The 20,567-nt window shown below is 41.0% G+C and overlaps 1 protein-coding gene and 1 long non-coding RNA gene across 8 annotated transcripts in view; one reads left to right on the top strand and one right to left on the bottom strand.

Annotated features, from left to right (window-relative positions):
• EXPH5 (exophilin 5) overlaps nucleotides 1-18,464 on the top strand; it is a 50,984-nt gene extending 32,520 nt beyond the window's left edge. Inside the window, exons 3-6 of one of the 2 annotated variants that reach the window (XM_027822154.3) lie at nucleotides 933-1,089; nucleotides 6,052-6,109; nucleotides 9,991-10,117; nucleotides 10,523-18,464. In XM_027822154.3, the coding sequence (XP_027677955.2) occupies nucleotides 933-1,089; nucleotides 6,052-6,109; nucleotides 9,991-10,117; nucleotides 10,523-16,029 (5,849 nt within the window). In that variant the 3' untranslated portion in view covers nucleotides 16,030-18,464. Of the gene's footprint in view, nucleotides 1-932; nucleotides 1,090-6,051; nucleotides 6,345-9,990; nucleotides 10,118-10,522 lie in introns of those variants that run through there. The other variant, XM_043530031.1, reaches the window with a different exon arrangement.
• Nucleotides 1-20,567, bottom strand: part of LOC114019470 — a 44,197-nt gene that overhangs the window by 22,578 nt on the left and 1,052 nt on the right. For 2 of the 6 annotated variants that reach the window (XR_005224004.2, XR_005224006.2), the window contains exons 1-3: nucleotides 19,976-20,519; nucleotides 5,770-5,862; nucleotides 993-1,035 (exon numbers count right to left, since the gene is read on the bottom strand). This is a non-coding gene — a long non-coding RNA (uncharacterized LOC114019470). Of the gene's footprint in view, nucleotides 1-992; nucleotides 1,036-5,769; nucleotides 5,863-19,975; nucleotides 20,520-20,567 lie in introns of those variants that run through there. The other 4 variants (XR_006286096.1, XR_006286097.1, XR_006286095.1 and 1 more) reach the window with 3 other exon arrangements.

Raw genomic sequence — 20,567 nt, 5'->3', positions numbered from 1 at the left:
CTGCTTACTCTGTGAACCAATCTGTCATTCACACCCACTTTCAACTGCTTTTGCCAAGAGGATGGGGTTCATGTTCCCTGTGGAAACAAGGCCATATTCTCCCAAAATAATTGAAGTATGATGCCCTTTTATGATTCTGCAAACAAAATAAGCTGAGAATGTACATAAAATAAAACACTTTAAATATTAACTGTAGCATTCAACCACCAAGAATGGGCTGGTGAATCCATCATAAACTTAGGTATAACTAGTTGTTGTTTTTTTATAACATTCTAGTATATAATATAAATGACTCATGTAATTAATGATTCTGTCTGTATGGTGTTTATAGCATGCTCAGGACAGTGGTATCTGAGTGTCTTACAATTTTGAGAAGTCAACTCATTATGGATCTTTGGTAAAAATTTTCAAAAATGACTAATTGCAGATGCCCAATGGCAGACATCTTAACAGGGGCCTGACTTTCACAGGGCTGGTATTCAGCAGTGTCTGACAGTCAGGCTAATTTACTTATCTCATGTTGGGCACCCAAGCATGGATGCACCCAAAATCATTGGTCCCTTTTGAAAATGTGGACCTGTGTTTTGTGGGACCATTTTTCCCCATTCTCCAGTTAGACACCAAAGGCCAGCATGTCACTTTGCTTAGTCAAAAGAAATCCGTGATGGTCTGAAATTTCTAACAAACTTTATAAAGAAGAAAATGTACTTGTCTGGGGAAAACTACTATAAACTTGCTGTGTCGATAAAGAATCACAAAAGGGAACAAATCCCTTTTTGCTTCTTTTGCAGGTCATCTTTAATTACAGCTTACTGCCTGCCTTTATTCAGGCATGCAAAGATGTAGCTTATTTAAAAAATGGTTTAAAAAATTAGATTTTAACAAGAACTGGAAATAAATCAAATAATTGCAACATTTTAATTTTTTTTTAGATCCTAAAGAGTTTAAAATGTCATCTCCCCAAAATCCACAAGTGCAAAAGAATGTCTCACCTTCCATTCTGGGATTCAGAACTCCTTTCGCTTCACTCTTCTCCTTCAAAAAATCAAGGAAGCACAGTTTAAAGCATCAGACTCGGCAGCAGCCACGGTGAGCTATACACAACAGGTGTTCGTTCTACTACTTAATGGTGGTTAGAAGACGAAAATTAATTGTTTCGTGCCTCGCTTGCAAAACTTTGTGTACAGCCCCCTTTAAATTAGATGCTCCTCCAGCCTACTGCTTTTCACATGTCCAGTAGGAGCATGATTTTATTTGGTTATGTAATGCGAAGTTATCAGTTAAATGTCAGAAAGAATAAAGACTAAGTAGAAAGTAAGGGCCAAATTCCCATCCTTTGATGAAATTTCATTTGCTGAGGCTTTGCACAAAAGCGGCATGGTTGTTACGGTCTCTGGGCTATAACAGCAGCTCTAGCCCATTATGCCCCTTCTTCATGGGGCCTGGATAATAGATTCAAGTAGTTTGTAGACACATTGACAACACCTCACTGTCAAACCCCTCTTTGTGATGCGATGTTGTTGTTGTTATTTATATTGGGGTAGTGCTTAGGGTCATCAGTCATGGATCAGGGGCACATGGTACAAGGTCCTTTTCAAACACACAACAAAAAGGTGGACCCTGCTCTGAAGAGCGTACGGACTTATTGTAAGACAAACTTAGATTGTAAGCTCTTTGGGGCAAGGACTGTCTTTTTTGTTCTGTGTGTGTACAGAGCCTAACAAAGCGGGGTCCTGACCAGAGATCCTAGGTGCTATAATAATGCAAATAATAAATAACACGAGACAACAGGTAGATGCAACAACAGACTGGGGGAGGGGGAAGAAAGCACAAGGTAATAATGAGACAGTACTGGTCAGTGTGATAAGCAGTTGTTTTAGCACACCAGCTGCTTAACAGTTGGTGAGGTTTTTGTATTGCAGCAGGGGAGAATTTTAAGGTGGGATCTGAAGAGGGACAGTGAGGTAGCCTTGCAGATGTTTCCAGAGAGCTCCTCCCACATTAGCAGAGCAGCAAGGTGACAATAATTGAAAATTACTGGCCCCCTGTGAGTGCTGGGAAGCAGATACTAGGCGTGGCACAGCACAGTCCAGCTATTCCCTCTCCTTCTTCACCCTTGGCATAACCCCTACACTGGGGACTGGGAGCAGGACCAATGTAGAGCTCTCACACCATCTCTATGCAAACCAGGGTGGGCCTCTGTATAGGGAGTATTCAGGAGGCCATTCCATGCTAGCAAAACAGCATAAAGGAGCATTTGTGTAACTGAGAAAGAGAATAGGGTTTCAGGAGGGATATACCTATATATTGGTGTGAAATCAGTCTTGGGGGATGAGATCAAATGAAACCAAAGCCTAGGGGGCTTCAGATTCTGGGCTCTTCAATTTGGCAGCCTTTACCAGTATTAAAATGGCTTTTTTGAAAAAGCAGTAGAAGATGCATATAATGGTATGTACTCACTGCTTTGGTTTTCCTGATTATATATTTGTCCTAATTTTTCAACAGAAAATGTATAAATTAGATCTCGGGTTCAGATGATCTTGACCAATGGTGGGCAACCTGCGGCCCATCAGGGTAATCTGCTGGCGGCCCGTGAGACAGTTTGTTTACATTGACCGTCTGCAGACATGGCCGCCCGCAGCTCCCAGTGGCTGTGGTTCGCTGTTCCCGGCCAATGGGAGCTGCTGATAGTGGTGGCCTGCACGTCCCTGCAGCCCGTGCTGCTTCCCACAGCTCCCATTGGCCGGGAATGGTGACCCATAGCCCCTGGGAGCTGCGGGTGGCCGTGCCTGTGGACAGTCAGTGTAAACAAACTGTCTCGCGGGCTGCCAGCAGATTACCCTGATGGGCCGCATGAGGCCCGCATGTTGCCTACCACTGATCTTGACTCATTACAAGGCAGAATTTGAAAAATAAACAGCAAGGCTATTCTGATGTGGAGCTGAGCCAATTACTAAATAGCCTAGTCACGTCTCCCTATTGAAAACTTCTCCGCCCTTTCTAGGTGTTATCTTTGCATGTGACTTGTTTTATGTGTAGACAGAGCAATAAAAATACTTTGCCTGTCACCAGGTAAAGTTATTTGGAGAGTAAGTGATATACAATAGGCAGCAGCACTGTAAGTCATGTAAGTAAGCTTGACTGGCAGAAGCCTGTAAACAGCTAGATATTAGCGACTGTTTAGATGGTACTTTGTCTCTTTTGGGAAAGAGGGGGAGGAAAAAAAAAAGTCTCATCTGCTGTGGGGTGTTTTGTTGTGGGAAAAATATTATGGAAGGCTGCAAAAAGAAGTCTCTTTACGTGGAGCTATTTAAGAGGCTAATAAAAGGGTTGTAACACGAAAAGTTTGCAGTAAGTACAACCTGTGATTGTTTTCGATTCTAGGTATTTGATGTTTTAAGTTATTCTTCTCCTCTTCTTATAGCATGTTTAAATAGGTGTTACATTTAAAAAGAAGCACTAAATTTTACTTAACCATGTGTTTTCAGCATGCTTGCATAATTTGATTGTTGTGTAGCTAGGTACTGTGTAATGCTCGTACAAATACGAAAAGACTCATATGAATACTAAAAGGAATTAGACTGCGATCTGAGAGAGAACCCAGGCACGGGCCATTGCAGATTCGAGCCCGACTGAAACTAACAATTTGCTTCAGAATCTATCTCATGGAGTTATTGTGTATTATTATTAAATACAATCACTCTTTTAGTGTTGCACTCCATAATCAGCTGTCTAGCTACAGGTACCTAGTTTCGTGTGTGTGTTCGTGGTTTGATGACCAAAAGAAATCAAATTATTTCTGGTTTCTATGGTAATGAATTTAAGAAATACTTGCATGTAGGAAAACAAACCTTTAATTTCAAAATGCTGACAAACTGGATGGAGTTCAGAGTAGAGCAATGAGAATGATTATAGGGCTGGAGGGACTGATGCAGGACACAAGATTATTGTAATTTGACTAGGAGACAACAAAGGAGGAACATCATCATCTATTACTTAGAGTGCTAATAACAAGGATGGGGAAAAATTATTTAGGATGGTGCAAGGAGGTGTAACCAGGAGTAATGAGATTAAATTAGGAAAGTGAAAATTTGGCCAGAATATTAAAAAAAAACCCAACATTTCTGATGGCTAGATCTATTGGAAAACGAATAATGGATGTCCCACTGCTTGGAATAATTAAAACTGGGCTAGGGACAGCACTTGCAAGTGTGCTGTACAGAACAATTTTCCATCTGCAAAGTTGAAGCAGCCAATAGAATTTTTTCCATTTCTAATGGAATAAGACTTGAGATTGTTTACAAAACAGAACACCAAACTCACCGCATTTGGTTTGAAAGAAATCATTGTAAAGATTCCGAAATACCACAAGCTCAACTCTATACATTGTGTTAAAAGTGTTAATGCATATTCGGCATCATTTAGCTTAAAGCAAAAGTTAAATATGGCTTTGAGATCTGATTCTGAAACCCTAACACACACTGAGTAGTAATCCCATTGACTTCGATGGGAATATTCACATGATTAACTGCTATCAAGCAAAGTTAAGGAGTGGAACAGGCCCATAGAGCCTTATTCTGCAAAGCCCATGGAAATCAAAGGGAATCTTTCCATAGGCTTCAGTGGGTTTTGGATGATGCCCTCTATGAGGAAAGGATCCTGATTTTAACCTTCCCAATTGCAAAAACAAAATACTATCCCTTCCAACCGTTCTTCCCTGCCTGCAAGCGCATTACAAACAAATGACAAAGCACAGTGGGAAGAAAGACTCGGATACACAGAACATGCCAACAAGCCAGTTTATACTTGCTGCTGAAGCACAATAAAATAATTTACCTCAGTCCAGTGAAAGCCTTAAGAACCAAAATAAATAATGACTGTAAAAAAAGACTTTCATAGACAGGAGTGATCACAAAAAACGAGAATAAGCAAAACAAAGCCCTCTGGGAGGAGGGCTGAACAGTTAAGAGCAACCACAAGCTAGGCAAAATTCTTTTCAATACCCTTTTGCAAGGGGATAGGCATGTTAATTTTTAAACAAAGGTCTGCAAGTGGGAGAAGGAACCATATCTTACTGCGATTGGTTTAATTTCCTCAATATAATTAGGAACATTTTTTTTTTCACCTGTGTGGGTACAAATCCATCTTGCTTTACTCACGTGAGTATCCCCATTTAAATCAGCTGCACTTCTCTTTTTTCCTTTGGTTATTTATTTAGTTAGTTAGATGTATACACTCATTCCATTAAAAAGAGTGCCCATCCTTTGCTCTTGGTGCCCCTGGACACATTTAAAAAACGACAATTCTAAAAATGCATTATTTCATATACAACCCTTTTTGGCCAATAATTAACATTAATGCAGCAGCTAAAAAATGACTGAAGATCCTTACAAGGACTCCCATCAGAGTCCTGGCAATCCCTCACAACCTGGGATAATAGTTAGGTCTTGCAGTGTGCACTGAAAGTTGAAAAACTAGGATTACTTTGGACTGGTGGGAACAAAGTCCCCAGGGCCTTATAGAGAATCATCTGTCAGTTCCCCCACTTTTTTATACAAATGGGGTGCCCCTGTGATCTCCACTGTGGCAATTTGGGACAGAAAGAGAGGCAGTCTTTCAGAGAAGTAGCTCTCAGGCCATTTTGAGTGTTATAGGTCATATAACCAAAACCTTCGATTCTCCTCAGTACTTAATAAATTCTTGTCACTTGGAAAATGACCTACGATTGCAAAATAACCGTTTATGTTAGAATGACAGATGCAGAGTTACCTTACTGATATTCCAACAGCGTAAATGCCATTAATCTGAGGTCCCTTCTTGGCTGTTCACTTGGAACATTAACAAGTTGCAGATTCGAGCAACCTGATGGGTGAAAAAAATATATCAGAAGATGCATTTGAGAAACAACATGACAATCTCTGTGGACTCTTCATAAAAAGTATTTTCGGAAGCTTCTTGCTGGCTATTAAAAGGAAGGAAGCTGGTTATTTACGCCCTTGTAAAATGTTATTGCGTTCATCTTCAAAGTAGCATTTTAAATTCTTTTCACAGATATGACAGCTTTGCTCTGGGCGCTCATACTTCTTCCAAAGTTGAGGAAATGGCACAGGTAAGTAGCTTGCTAACTTTATTGTCAAAAATGTTTAAAGCAGGGAATATTTTGAGTACTAGTCCACTGTCTTTGTAGAATAGACATTATGTCCAGCTGGCTACTTATTTAAACATGACTCTTGCAATTCTGTATTTAAATACATCGGGAAATTCATACGTGGTGTACGCCTGTTGAATTCAGTGGTGTCACACAAGAGATGAATTTGCCTCATTTATTGTACGAGTGTCTCCAAAGAAGTCCGCAGTCTAACTTCTGCAGTGCAGTTTCAGTTCTCTTTAACAAGGAAATTATTTAATAAATTATTGTTACGGGACAAACACAAGATATATTTTGTTAGTAGTAACCAAAGTGCAAATAAATGTGAACTCACTTTGAACAAATATTTACCGTTTGGATTTATTTATAATTGTTTTAGTTTTATTTGTTGCATCTGTGCTTACAAACAGGTTGAGCACATATCCACATGATTTCTGGCTTCAGTGCAAGTTTACATTCAGATGCAGATCATTCAGATTCTGTTAGGCACAGATTCTGCCACCTTTATTGGTTCTAGTGATGTCAGTGGGACTGTCTGTCTGGTAAGGGGCTTCTCAGTGGGTGAAATTCACCCCCATGCAGACAGCCTGCACGAAACCTATGAACCACTTAAATCCTATTTTTAGGCCTTAAGTGGGAGTTAAGCGATGCATAGGCCTTCTGTCAGTCTTATGCATGGGGGTGAATTTCACCCAGTGAGAGTAAGATTTGGTCCAATAGTATTTTTTGTCTGATTCTGCAAGAACTCCCATACACTGAGAGTGCTATGCGCTGAGCTTTTATAGGAATGAGGCTTTTTGATGTCACGATGAACTACTTTAGCTAAACAGAGCCTGGGCACTAGGAAGGCTCCTTTGTGCTCTAACTTCAGGTGATTTGTTTTGGCTGGATGCTCCAGATTGGTAGCACACAGACGTTTCAAGCATGAGGCACCAAATTCCTCTCTGGTGTAACTTCAGTGTAGGCCTTGGATATCAACAGAATTACACCTGGGATGAAGTTGGCTCAGAGTCTCAGTTTTAACCATTTCATTGCCCTGTATTACTAACATGCCCTCTGTTACATGGTGTAATCAGAGAGGAGACAACTGAGGGCTTGTCTACACTTACAGTGCTGCACCAGTGCAGCTGTGCTGCTGTAGCATTTAGTGAAGATGCCACCTACACTGACGAGAGCTTTTCCCATCAGCGTAGATACGCCACCTCTCCGAGAGGCCGTAGCTATGTCGATGGGAGAAGCCCTCCCATTGACATAGTGCTATCTACACCAGGGTTAGGTCGGGTTTAACAACATCGCTCAGGGGTGTGGCTATATTACACCCTTGAGTGACATAGTCATACCAACATAAGATGGTAGTGTAGACCAAGTCTAACAGGGAACATAAGGGTATACAAATAATGAACAGTATCAAGAAGATAAATTGGGCGCTCCTACTTACCCTCTCTCATGCTTCCAGAAAAAGGAACCTAATGGCAGAATTTAAAATTGATAAAAGGAAATACAATGCCCAGATAGCCTGAGGAATTATTCTCACAGTATATCATTGAAACAAAGATCTGAACAGGATTCAGAGGGACTGGATGTCTATATGAATAACAAGAACATCCAGAGTTACAATAGAAAAGATTTTTTTTTTTTTTTTTAATGAGAGTGGGACCAGATGCTTAGCTCATGTAAATCAGCCAAAATCCATTAAAGTCAGATACGGAATACTGGTCTAGATGAATCATCTGTCTGATCCAGTCTGGCAATCCCTACATTTTTATGGAATTTTGGTCCCGTATTACACAGGAATAAAGGGCTCATTCAGTCTTTCCATGTGCATTTGCTGGCTCTGCACCAGTCTGATCGATCTTGAGATCACTCAGACCAGAGCAGGAAAGGTCATGAAGGGACTTCACCCCCATTCCATGGTGGGACCCACAGAGGTGCTCAGCGGAGAATAGCTCATACAGTCAGCATTCTGGTCCTCCATTTTAGGCCCCCTAAAGGGTGTCCCTTTCTCATGAAGTGACCCAAAGACTTCTTAATGGTAACTGGCAAAGGGCAGTGAGGTACATAGGGGCCCAGCAATTCCCTGGGTTCACCAAAAGAATGTAATGTAAGGTCTCTAATGAAAGCCTGTGTCACACAGGTCATCATAATCATTCAGAGATGTATATACCGAAACTATGTGAGTTTTGTATATATGCTGAAAATTGTGTTCTCTAGGCCTTCCAGTTAAAGGCAGGTTCTCTCAAAGGTAGCTTGTCTTGAGGCAAACTTCTCCAGACAGGCAGTGAGACACACTTCTCTCCTTAGCTAACCTTTGTGTATCTCACAATGGAAATCTGCTAGCATACTGAGTCTAATCCTAATGAAGAGTTTGTGGAGATTTCAGAAGGAAATTAACAGGAAGAGGTAAACAGCAGGAGGAGGGGAGGAACCCTGTTTTCAGAGGAAGATCAAAGGTCTGGGGTCATATATCTGGGGATGCAGAGAGATGCTCTGGCATCCTTCAAGCTGGGACGACAAGCTGGCAGCAGGCTTGATCTTATGACAAGGGGAATCTCAGCCACGCTGGTTGAAAACACTGGGAAAAGGACTTGGGGTAAGCTATCCTGTAGGAGACTGGAATGCCATGTGTGTTAAGTTTAGGCTCTAGCAAATGTGTTATGATTTTGTTTTATATGTATCAGTTTGTTTCTAATAGTCTTACTATCATTTGAATCTCAGTTCTTTAATAATAAACGTACTCTTGTTTTCACTGTAAATGTATCTAAGTGCTGTGTGTTAAATGGAGCAGTGATCCTGTGTTGAATCTAGTAAGCTGGTGTGTGCTATTCCTTTGGGAGCAGAGAATCTGGGAGTTGTGTGAGTGTTCAGGGGATCAGGGGCTTGGCACTCCAGAGAGATGTTTGGGAGCTAAGGGGTTGTGTGTGCCTATAGCTAACCTGTACAGAGAGAGCAAGGCCTGCAGAGGCCTGGAAGGCAGTGCTTGTGTTGCCAGAGGCTGATGTAATTAGGTAGCTGATCCATGGCAGGCACAGACCAAGACTTTCACAGATTAAAGGCAGGTGGTATAGCAAGGTACCTCCCAACCCTGGATAACCCTGGGAAGAATCACACATGACCAAACTGCAACTTCTGTGTGGGATTGCTTCCCACTGGGGTGGACTGGGGACGGGGGAAACAGGCACTTATGAGACTGATTACTGAATTTTTTTAATTAGTGCGCATGTGAAAGTACAATTTTAAAACTCAAGAGTAAAGCATCACAAATGGAATTTGTTTCATTAAACCATTACTAATCAGTCTTTACTGGAATATTTATAAAATACTACTAAATTAGTTGTAGTATTGTGTAAAGATGAAATCTTAGTATAGGAGAGGTGACTGTGGTATTTACATTTTTGCTGGGAGGTGAACACCACCTGTTGTTGGCGTGGGTTGTAAATGTGCCCATTAAAGAAGAATGGATTAGGAAAATTTAAATTACAGAGGCAATATCCTACTAGAATGTATGTGGAGGTGAAATGAGTAAATAGCCAACAACTACAAATATCAGTTATAATACAGAACCACCATTAATGTGCTCTGGAGTGTGCTACAGCCTCTGGACAAGAAGATGGACTAAAATCCCCCCAAAATCAAGAGAAAGTCTGAACTATAGATGGTTGTTCCATATCCCTTGTTCTTACTATGTAGAGTTTAATACTTCAAACATGCAGCACTGTGACTTCAGGCATATGTTATTAAAAAGAATATTAGAACCCATTAGGGTTTTCTCTCCTCTTGTTCATTTTAAGATGATTTGTTTTGCTATGAAAATAAGCCATACAGTCTCTCAAACTTTTCAACAGGCTGAAATATGCAACTCATCTTTACCAGCTGAACTATCTGGTAATTTATTTGATGCAACTCAAGCTGAAATGATGGAGGACAGTGCACCTATATGGAATGAACAGCTAGAAAAAGAATTCTTCCGTGGTAAGTGTGTGCACTCATGCTGTTTTTAGACTGTAGTACCAACAACGCACATGTAACTGGATATGGGAGACATAGGTGCTGGAACTAAAGATGTTGGGGGTGCTGCAGCAACCCCTGGCCTGAAGTGGTTTCCATTATATACAGGGTTTACAGTTTGGCTAAAGGGCTCTCATCACTCCCATTATAAAAATTGTTCCAGCACCCCTGATGGGAGATCCTTTCTATAAATGAAGTCTCTATAGATTAATCCAAGTCTGATGAGTACAAGTATATTTGGCGGCAGGATTTGAATATGGAGAAGGTGTCTCCTTTCAAAACCTGATCTGGTTGCTGACATAGTACATTACGCTTTTCAGCATAATTAGTTTGAGAACACTAATAAAATAGCTATCTTTTTCTGTGTAGTTCTAGGTGATCTGGATGACCAGCTGGCACAGGAACAAGCCCAAGATTCAGTGAACAGAAAGCGTCTAGTTGACAGTGGACCAAGAGCACAATATCTGTTTCCCAGTACAAGCAGACAGACTGCTATTAGGGGACGACACAGAAATAACTGCAGTGGAACACCCAGCACATTTTTCTCTGATGCAACAAGAACAATAAGAGCCAAAGAGGATCATAAAATTTTCTACAAACCAAGGAAATTTTATGATACATATATGAACAGGCGCCATTCAGCCTCTAAAGAAGATTACATGCACAAGGATTCATTAGACAGTAGTTATCCTGTTCTGAGCAGAAGGCTGACTTCTGTATCTTTTGGAGAGTCCTCAGAAGGTAGCTTGCATCTTCCTTCCATAAGACAGAGCAGTGGATTCGGACACAACAGTTATATAGGCAAGAGTACAGTTGGGAGAAGTTACTCTGTGTGTTCTCTTCAGAGATATCCATCTTCTGCATCCCCTGACCCATTTTCAACAACTAGTTTACAAAATCTATTGGCAACAGAGAACAACAGTGGATTTGTACAAAGGAACAATCGTCAAACCCCAAAGCGAATTCCCCTCTCTTCTATTGTATGGAATAAACCATATACTTCTGGACATACATCAAATCAAGACAATCTTTTTAGGACTCAATCATTAACGGAATATAATGCCACAAAACAGGATACATATCCTTGCCCTCTGCATGAAAACAGAGAATATGAATTTTACCGGTCAAAACACCATTTCAGAAGAGCTGTGTCAAGTACTAATTGGTTTAGTAGCGTCAGTTGCACAGACAAAGCTGCTACTTCACTATCCTTTGATAACTGGGAGAATTATCCATTATGCTGGTTGGAAAACAACCTCTCTAGGTCCCACTATAGAGATACAGCTTGTCATGGTAGGTTCCAAATGCACCAAAAGAGTTCTCCTTTTGGAAGAAAAGAGGAGCACCCTTCCTGTTCTGATATTTATCAGTACTACAATGATGAAGTGTTTCTTTCCCCTGATGCTCACTGTGAAATGATTACATCTAATTTAAATGACCAGCAAAGTACACATGCAAAGAATGCTAAACTTGCTTCACAGTGCCGTCAGAGTGGCTTTCAAACATGTGTGTCAGAGAACAGAAATAGTGCGGAGATATCAAGTAGTGGAAGTAGTAAACTGCTTTCAAAGAATTCAAAAGACCTTCAGAGCTGTCTCACTTATAAATCTGCCATTACTTCACCCAGCATCAACACAGATGTGTCTAATGAGACTGTCTTACTGGGTTCAAGGGTCAAAATGAAATTGGTAGCAGAGAACAGCAGTTCTGCCACTAAGGGTTCCCAAAGCCAGCCACAGCCTTTGGTTACCCAAACGAATATTAAGAAAGACGTTAAAAAAGCTGCTTCAGACAAGGTCAGAGACTTGGAACGATCAGGCAAGGCAGACCAGAAGAGTATTAAAGACATAATATTACAGCCAGTTTCTCAGAAAGTGGATACAAAAAATACCACTGATCCCCAGATTTCTCCTTCTAATAATGCTGCTGCCTTGCAAAACAGCACATCTATTCTTAATTCACCTCTCTCACTGAGTTCAAGCAGACAAACCCAGCTCACCGCCACCAGAGAGATTACAAAAAATAGCATATCAAAGAGTTGTAAAAGAAACCTACAAAGAAAGGAAAATGATCTTCCTGCTCACAGTGAACTTAATCAGGCCCCTTCTCTTCTGTCAGTTGATGAGAGCAGAAGGGGATCGTTTCTTTCAAATCTAAAGCAATGGGAACATAATCTTTTTAATTCAGCAAAAAGAAAAGGCATTAAATTAGGAAGCCAGAGAGCAGAAACTACTGATCATATCACTCCTAAGGGAGAGTCTTTCCTGGTAGATGTTCTACAAAGTAGTGCATCAGTTCATTCTGCTCCAATTACTGAAACATTGGCAAACCATCAAAGCATATTGCCCAGTCCTCCAGAACTTTTGTCTCATAGTTCACAAGGCTCTCTAGAAGACTTTTCTCATAAGAGCTATCTGAAATCTTTAGAAACTCCAACTAATTCTTCAGTGAATTGCAGAGTTACTGAAGCTCCAGCAGAAGGTGGGAAAGTAGTTGAGTTGGCAGATGTTGTTGCAAAAGATATTCCCCAGGAAAAACCCAAAGATCAAAATATTTTAGCCAGTAAGGACCATAATAGTCAATTAACTACTGGTGATTCACAAAACAGGAACTGTGAGAATATTTATGCACATAGTTTTGACAGAAGCCCAGAGATTGCAGAACGTAGTTTAAACTATTTTTGTTTGGAAAGAGAAAATGGAAAAACAAGACAAAATGCATCTTGTACTGAAAGTCTCTATAGGCAAGGAAGGTTACTGAGACACACACATAGTAACAGCATTTCTGGCTCTCCTGGTAAAAGCAACCCTGAGTCTCCAGAGTCTCCTGTCGTTTATTACACTTTACCTAGAAAATCAGCTAGCATTGCTGGCAGTGTAATGTCAGATATGTCCATCTCTTTCCCTCAAAGCAAAACAGCCAGGTGGGATCATGTAGAGAAGCAGAACTCAGACAGAACTGCTGCCTTTTCTTTTAATCAGGGAGATAAAATATCTTCTTTAGGACCAGCACATTCTTCAATAAGACAAATACCTTTAGATGGTATTACAGATATCAAAGGAAGTGTCCTGCAAATTAAGGATCACCCTTTGTCTCTAAACAGGAGCCCTAACCACTCCATAAGTGGAAGTACAGTAGTCTCTGAATCAGATGCACTTACAGAGAGAGAGAAACTTGTAAACAAAAAAGAATCCCCTGTATTTTCAGACTGTTTGGAAAAGGAAATGGGGGATTCTTTGCAGAAATATAGAACTATTAGCACATTTACAGTTTCTGGTGATGAGGATCATGTTGAATATCACGAGTTGGTTTCAATTTATTACACCTTACCACGGAGTCATTCAAGAACATTGTGTAACCTCTTTCTAGATGATCCAGAGAGGACAGCTTTACCTCTTTTCACAGAAAAATCTAAATCACCAAAAATGCCAAACAAGAACTCTGAAGTTCGTATGGGTTTAGCAAATGTAGCTTTTCCTAGCACCTTAGAAAAAGAGAGACCCCCACATACCCCTGATCAAACTCCTGCAGCTTCAATGACACCCCAGAATGCAAAGACAGGAGCTATTGACACAGATCAGGAAAGCTCACATTTTTCTCCCAGCACTGAGAAAGTATGTACTTCACAATCAATGAGCATTGTACATAATAAGAAAGATATTTCACCAGGGCTTGCATTAAAAGAAAGCACATCTGTACTTCCTGACATGGTGACATCAGACATTTCTATTCGTGATCCAGAATCCACTGCAGAAGCAGATACTTCTGTTAAGGCAATTTCTACTGTTTCACACAACCAAAATATTGATATATGCTTTTCTTCAGGTAAAGAAAGTAAAGAGGAGGAGGACATATTGCATACTGACACACCGTTAATCTCCACTTTGTCAACCCTCCAAAAACCCAAAGACCCTCCAGAGAATGTTTTTAATTTTACTTCTGCAATTAATAATACTAATCGTGTGCAAAACAGAGACTCCAAAAATTGCCAGCAATCTATTAAAGTAGGAGGGAGTAACAATCAGAATATTTTACCACCCCAGTTAGATAAAAATAGTTCCCATGAAGGAAAAAGTCGTATAGAGTCTGCAGTCAATAAAACACCAATAACCTCTGCTGAAAGTAAATCTAGACATGACGCAGGAGCCAAAGAGAGATCAGATTTTCAACACCAAAGCATTTCCCTATATAACAATAAATGTACTGGATTTCAATTAGGAGCTGAAAGTTCCAGAAATAGCACCGATGAAGCATTAATTTCTGATAGACAAATGCTTCAAAATTCACATAACAAACCATTTCAGCTTGGCATGGTTTCTGCAGCTAAACCTGTACTTCAACCAGCCAAAACAGGTATCCCAGACACACATGAGTTAGTGAGCCCCAAAACTAAACAAGAGCAAATATCCCTGAACACTCAGATGGACAAAGATTGCACTAGTTTGCAGAAAGCTGTGATGTACAGTGAAGATAAACTCTCCAGTGTCACACAGGATCTGCAACTGCTGCAAAGTGCAGTGAACGAAAATAAGCTTAGGTCTGATGGCACTAGAGAGAAATTCAGTAATATAGAAAAAAGGAAAAACAGGCCCTCAATTAAAAATGAAGTGGCAGCCATTTACAAAACAAGCCGAAAATTTTCTAGTAAAAATGTAAACCCCAAACCACACATAAGTAATATATTTTCACAGAATGATGGAGGTACCACTTCGTTAGAGATTAACATGACCCACAGCACATTGCGTTCCCCTGCTTCTACCCAGCCATTTCTGCAAACTGGGAATGAACACCAGAATCAAAATCTGACCCCTGGTGTTTGTAACAGCCCTGTTCACAAAATATCTGAGAAGAATAAGAGATCACAAGCTAATGATGACTCTCCATTGTTAGTTAAAAACAAGAATCAAGGGCCTTTTGCAAATTCATGCCAGCAGAGAAGAGAAGTCAACAATCCCAAACAAAACGAGAATGAAGTGGAAAGCATGCTGAGCCCCACAACCCTGTTTCCAAAGGAAAGAGCTGCAAGAAGTAAAAATTCCCAAACACTTGGCCAGGGGTTGGAAAACAGAAATCAGACCATCTTTTCCAGAGCTACTGAAGCAGATTCATCAGGCAATCAAAACAGAACAAGTACTGGTAGTTCCTATGATCCTCTACTGTTGCCATTTTTAACTGACAAAAACTCCAACCCGTTTATAAAAAATATGCAAGCAAGTGTTTGTATACAGAAACAGGTCCTTTCCCCAGATGAGTGTGATCATGATCAAAACCTCCATCGGTCAAAGAGTTTAAAAAATGCAAACCTGCACAGTAATCAGTCACGCATAAGTCATGCAAAGAATCAACGTGAACGTCACTTTTCTGAAAGCACCTACACTCAAGATTCCCATGACAACCCTGGCTCTGAAAGTAACTGTCTACCTAAAGAAAGCAGATACAGTAGAAAGTTTAAATCTTATTCCGAGCTGTGTTCTTGTGATGAAAATGAAAACTGGGCTTCGTATGATAAGAGGAACACCATCTACGGCACTAGCCGTGTGATGTATCCTTCTATTGAGTTTGGTATATTTGGAAAAGAACAACAACTGGCGTTCCTGGAAAATATCAAGCGATCGCTCACAGAAGGGAGATTATGGAGACCGTGTCTTCTTAAAAACCCTGGCTTTCTGAGAAGTGAAGAGAGTGATTCTTTAAAGAGGGCTGAGCTCTTGAGCTCAGGTTCTGCTAGGAGCAAAATGTCAGTAGATGCTTCATCCCCAAGAGACCCAACTGACATCTATGGAGAAGAACTAATGGTTTATTCAGACTCAGACACTGATACCACCACAGATGATGAATACTATATTTGTGAGACTGATAAAGAATCAGAATTGTGAGCTCCTCTAATACAAGAGTGAGAGTGAGATTTGGGGGGAGAGATAGCTCAGTGGTTTGAGCATTGGCCTGCTAAACCCAGGGTTGTGAGTTCAATCCTTGTAGGGGGCCATTTAGGGATCTGGGGCAAAAACTGGGGATTGGTCCTGCTTTGAGCAGGGGGGTTGAACTAGATGACCTCCTGAGGTCCCTTCCAACCCTGATATTCTGTGATCTGAAAGGTGTTTTGATGGTTCCTGGATGGGCATAAACATGTAACACATTTTGGGCCAGATCCTGTGCTGGTGTAAATCAGTGTTGGTCCATTGACTTTAATGAAGCTATGTTGATTTCTGAAAGCTCAATTTAGCCATTTTATATTTTAGAAGTATTTAAAACTGTCATTTTCTTTTGCAAGCAAAAGATAAATTCTCACAAATCTTTTCTTAAAAATATGTATTTTATTAAGAAAAGGAAGATGAACATGGAGCTTTTTATTGTGTAATGATATGGAAGTATCTCCACTGACTTCAGTAGGAGCTGGATTTAGCTCTTATATGCTAAGTGGCCAGGTACGCACCCCCCCTTTTGGGCAGAACAAAGGGGGAAAACCACCCTATTGAGGCAAGGCAAAAACTCTAAAGAAGAGCATGACAGATGCATGCAGTAGACTTTCGCTACTGGAAATTGGGTTCAAATCCTTAATATGATAAGTACAGATGAGTGATAGTATGCTTTTAAAGCATCATATGGAAGACATAGGGTTGAAATAGCAACGGTCATTGCTGGCTGGGGCTGAGGTGCATTGCCAGGGTGGCTTCCTTTGTCCTGGGGATGATTCTAGTTTCTAATAATAATGTGTCATTTCACAGAGCACTAAATTGAACCAGAATTTTAAAAAATTCTGTAACTTAGTTCTCTTCTGTTTATTTCCTATGTGTTTCATTTCCTACACTTCATGGGCTCAGACCTTAGCTGCATGTAGTTCATGCTGAGCACAGCACTGTTAGTGGGAAAGCAAAGGTGACTCTAAATCACTTTTCCATCTCCCCTAGCCCTCAGCCCAACAGGGGGCTAAAACAGTCCTTAACAGATCTTAGAATAGCCCAAAAAGCTACTGTAAATGGCACCAACAAAGCAGTCCTAGGAACTACTGTGCTGGCGGAAGATTGGGCAGAGTGCTGTACTTTCTGGCCCCATCTTTCCTCTTTTCCCCCTCCCCACTATACCCCTTACTCTGAGGGAAGGAGAGTGCTGGATGAAGCCTCAGCTGTCTGCATAAGACCGTTTAAAGGGCCTCTTACACCACTTTGGTGGGCACTTAATGAGGCTGAAAGATCTGGCCCCATAAGCCAACACTGTTATTGTTTTTAAATAGCTGCAGTTTTTTCTGTATGTAGTGAAGCATGTCAGAGCTTGAGGAGGAACATTTTTTGACATGTTGTGTCTCGCATCTTCCCTAAATTAGCATCTCCCTGTGGTATTTTTCTAACATGCTCTCTGTCATTGCAATACCTTTCATCCTTCGAATAGAAAGGCTATGAATGTTTTCCCTGAAGCTGTTCCCATACCACTTTACTAAATGTTGTATCGGCATTACACAGTAGCCAAAACCCACACCGGGCCCTGAAATCTTGAACTGAGCTTTCATCTCTGGCCACTCAAAATCACAGTAGCTCAGAGCCAGAAGATCACATACGTTTATTTGTACTTAATCTTTACTAACTTCACATCTGGTCTCTAATTAATCTCATTCCAGATTCTGTATATTTTTTCATTTAATAAAGTTCTCTAAGACACAAATTATATTTATATAGCTGGAAAGACAATGGCATGATATTTTAAAGTAATATATTTTAGGCAAAGCAAGCAAAGTTTGTATCACTGAATGCTCCACATGAAAAATATTGTATTAAACAATTGGTACCCTTATTTTTGATATTGTATATTTCGTTAAAGAAGTGGAGCAGTAGTTTGAAAGAGTTTTGATGTATAAATATTGTTGTTACATACTTTGATATTTTCTTTGGTTGTACATAAGACTAATATAAACTACATATTTATATTCAGAATTGTTCTTTAGGTATCTATTTTGGAATGATTTGCACATACAGACTGATGCACACAGCATTGGAAGGAAATAATTGCCATGTAAATGTAAACTTGTAAAATATGCTGTTCTGAGAAATGCTATGACTATTTTATGTACATGGTTTTACACCATATATACAGGGTTCTATACCATAAGATTAATAAACCACTTAATACTAAGTAAGGATTTTCTGTTATGATACGTTTACAGGGAGATAAATGGTCATGTGATCTGATCCAGTAAAAGTGGATTATTTGAATGTTCATACTTGTAAATATTTTCTACCCATATGGTGGATTTTGGACTAAGTTCTCATGTTGGATGCATAAAGGAGGCTTTCATTAAATACAGTGCTAGGTATATGACGAAAACAAGGAGCCATACAAAGAAATCAAAATTAGTTTAGAATTTGGTCCTAAATTAGTTGTGCAAGACTGTGGTGGGTCAGAGTGGCTGGTAACTAATGTTTACATAGGGCTGATGTAATTTTGTTAAGAGTCACTCATATAAAAACATGAAGTCAAATTCATCCCTTTCAATAAGAAGATACGGCTCTCCTAAATTGAATGGAGCTACACCATCTTTTGCCTAGTGGTGAATGTGGCATGTTATGTCTTCTACGCCTTCTCTTTAGCTATCATATATTCTATAAATGCTTATATATTATAGGATATTAATATTGAAAATGACTGGTTTAAAATAAATGGTGCATACTGCTTAATAAATGTTTGTACTGGTTTTATCTGTACACTCTAACTCATGCTTAATTATTTTATGCTTTTACAATATCTTAATGCTGCTTTCGGGATGCTGATGCCAAACAATGCTAAGAGCATTAAAAGATTTAGAATTAAGTGTCCAAGCATGATCCTCCATAAGCTCTAGGCATGTCCAAGGATACACTAGAGTTTTCAATGTATTACAAAAACTGTGTGTCTGATTTAGCCACCTTTCAGACACCTATGCACAGGGGAATAACTTGTGCAGATAAATGACTTGAATCGTTAAACTGCCAAGTGCTGGCAGTGGAGCTAGATGGCTATAGATTAAGTCAATTATTAGATGTCCACATCTGCAGTTGTACTATAGTCCATACTTTTTTTTTCTCTTTACAGTAGATAACCATTTGGGGCACAAATGCCTTCTCTTCAATCAGAGATAAAATGGTTCTCTATAACAATGTATGCATCTTATTAGCCCTGTATTCTGAGCAGTAGCAAAACATCATTCAAACAGAATAGTTTTAAAAACATTTGCAATGATATGTGTGAAGATCACTGTGGCCTTTACATGCAGTGAGAGGATAAGAGAGGGAACCTTCCTTTTGCTAGACGCATGATAGGGTCAATCAAGCGTGGGGCTGCTACCAAGTTGCTCCCCCCCGTGAAGTATGATTCTTTGTTTCCCAAATGCCACAAGCCTGAGAGAGCATGAATCCCACTTCAGGAAAGTTCTAGTTTGGGAACTGGCGGCACCATGAGCCACCTACCAAAATGGCCCAGCAACAAGAAAGGAAAAGTTAATTCATGGTCTGGGGTATGAAAAAGCAAATAACTGATATTTGGCACAATGCAGCCAACCTCAGTGGGCAGAGTGGGGGCGGGGGAGTTATGCAAATTGTGGGAGGAAAGGAAAGGATTCTTCATCCTTAAGTGCTTTGCTGAAACATGGCCGAGATTCTCTTTTGAGATGTCAGTGTAAGGCTGAATATGAGTGTGAGACAACATATTGTGTATTTGTGTGTTGCTACTCCATACACAATGGTGTCTATATATGGCTCCAACAACACACATGGATACCCTTACTGACTTGACAGGAAGCACCCTTCAATTATTAGTCTGACTTCAATATTCAAAGATAAAGGTTTTGACACATACCTGGGTTAAAGCTAGGGCGGTGGCGTGTGGTTTTTTTTTTAAAGCTAAGAGCAGCATCGGAGAGTACACGCGCGGTTCCCGGCCCATGGGAGCATCTCTCTGCTCTCCGGGCTTCTCGCACGCTGCGCGACAACCCCGGGCCTCACGCGCGCACTGTGGCCTCCCCAGCGCCGCTGCAGCCCCGAGCCCGCGCGCCGACCCGCTCACCGGCTGCGCCCCGGAGCGTGGCGGGGAGGGGGGGGGGGCGTCGGCCTGTTCAGTTAGGCTGGGTTGCGGTCAGTCTGCCCCGGGTCAGGCTGACAGGCAACAGGGCCGACTAGGCCGCTCTGGGCGGGCCTGACCGGAGCGCAAGAAGCCAGCCGGGGCGGGAGGAAATCGGCACCGAGGGAAGACGCGGCCTCAAACAACGGGCCGGTCCCTGGAACAGCGGGATGTCCGGGCGCCCTGTCCGCGCCCCCCGCCCAGCCAGGGGACTGAGCGGCCGGGCGGTCAGTCACGGACGGCGTGATAAGCCCAGCCTGAGCAACTGGCCGCGCGCGGGGGGATTCCCCTTCCGCCGAGCGCCCCGGGCCCCGCCCCAGCGCGGCGCGCG

The sequence above is a fragment of the Chelonia mydas genome, chromosome 1, assembly GCF_015237465.2.
Source record: "Chelonia mydas isolate rCheMyd1 chromosome 1, rCheMyd1.pri.v2, whole genome shotgun sequence".
Lineage (NCBI taxonomy): Eukaryota > Metazoa > Chordata > Testudines > Cheloniidae > Chelonia > Chelonia mydas.
Note: the sequence above shows the minus strand (reverse complement) of the source record. Positions and strands in the feature narration are given on the sequence as shown.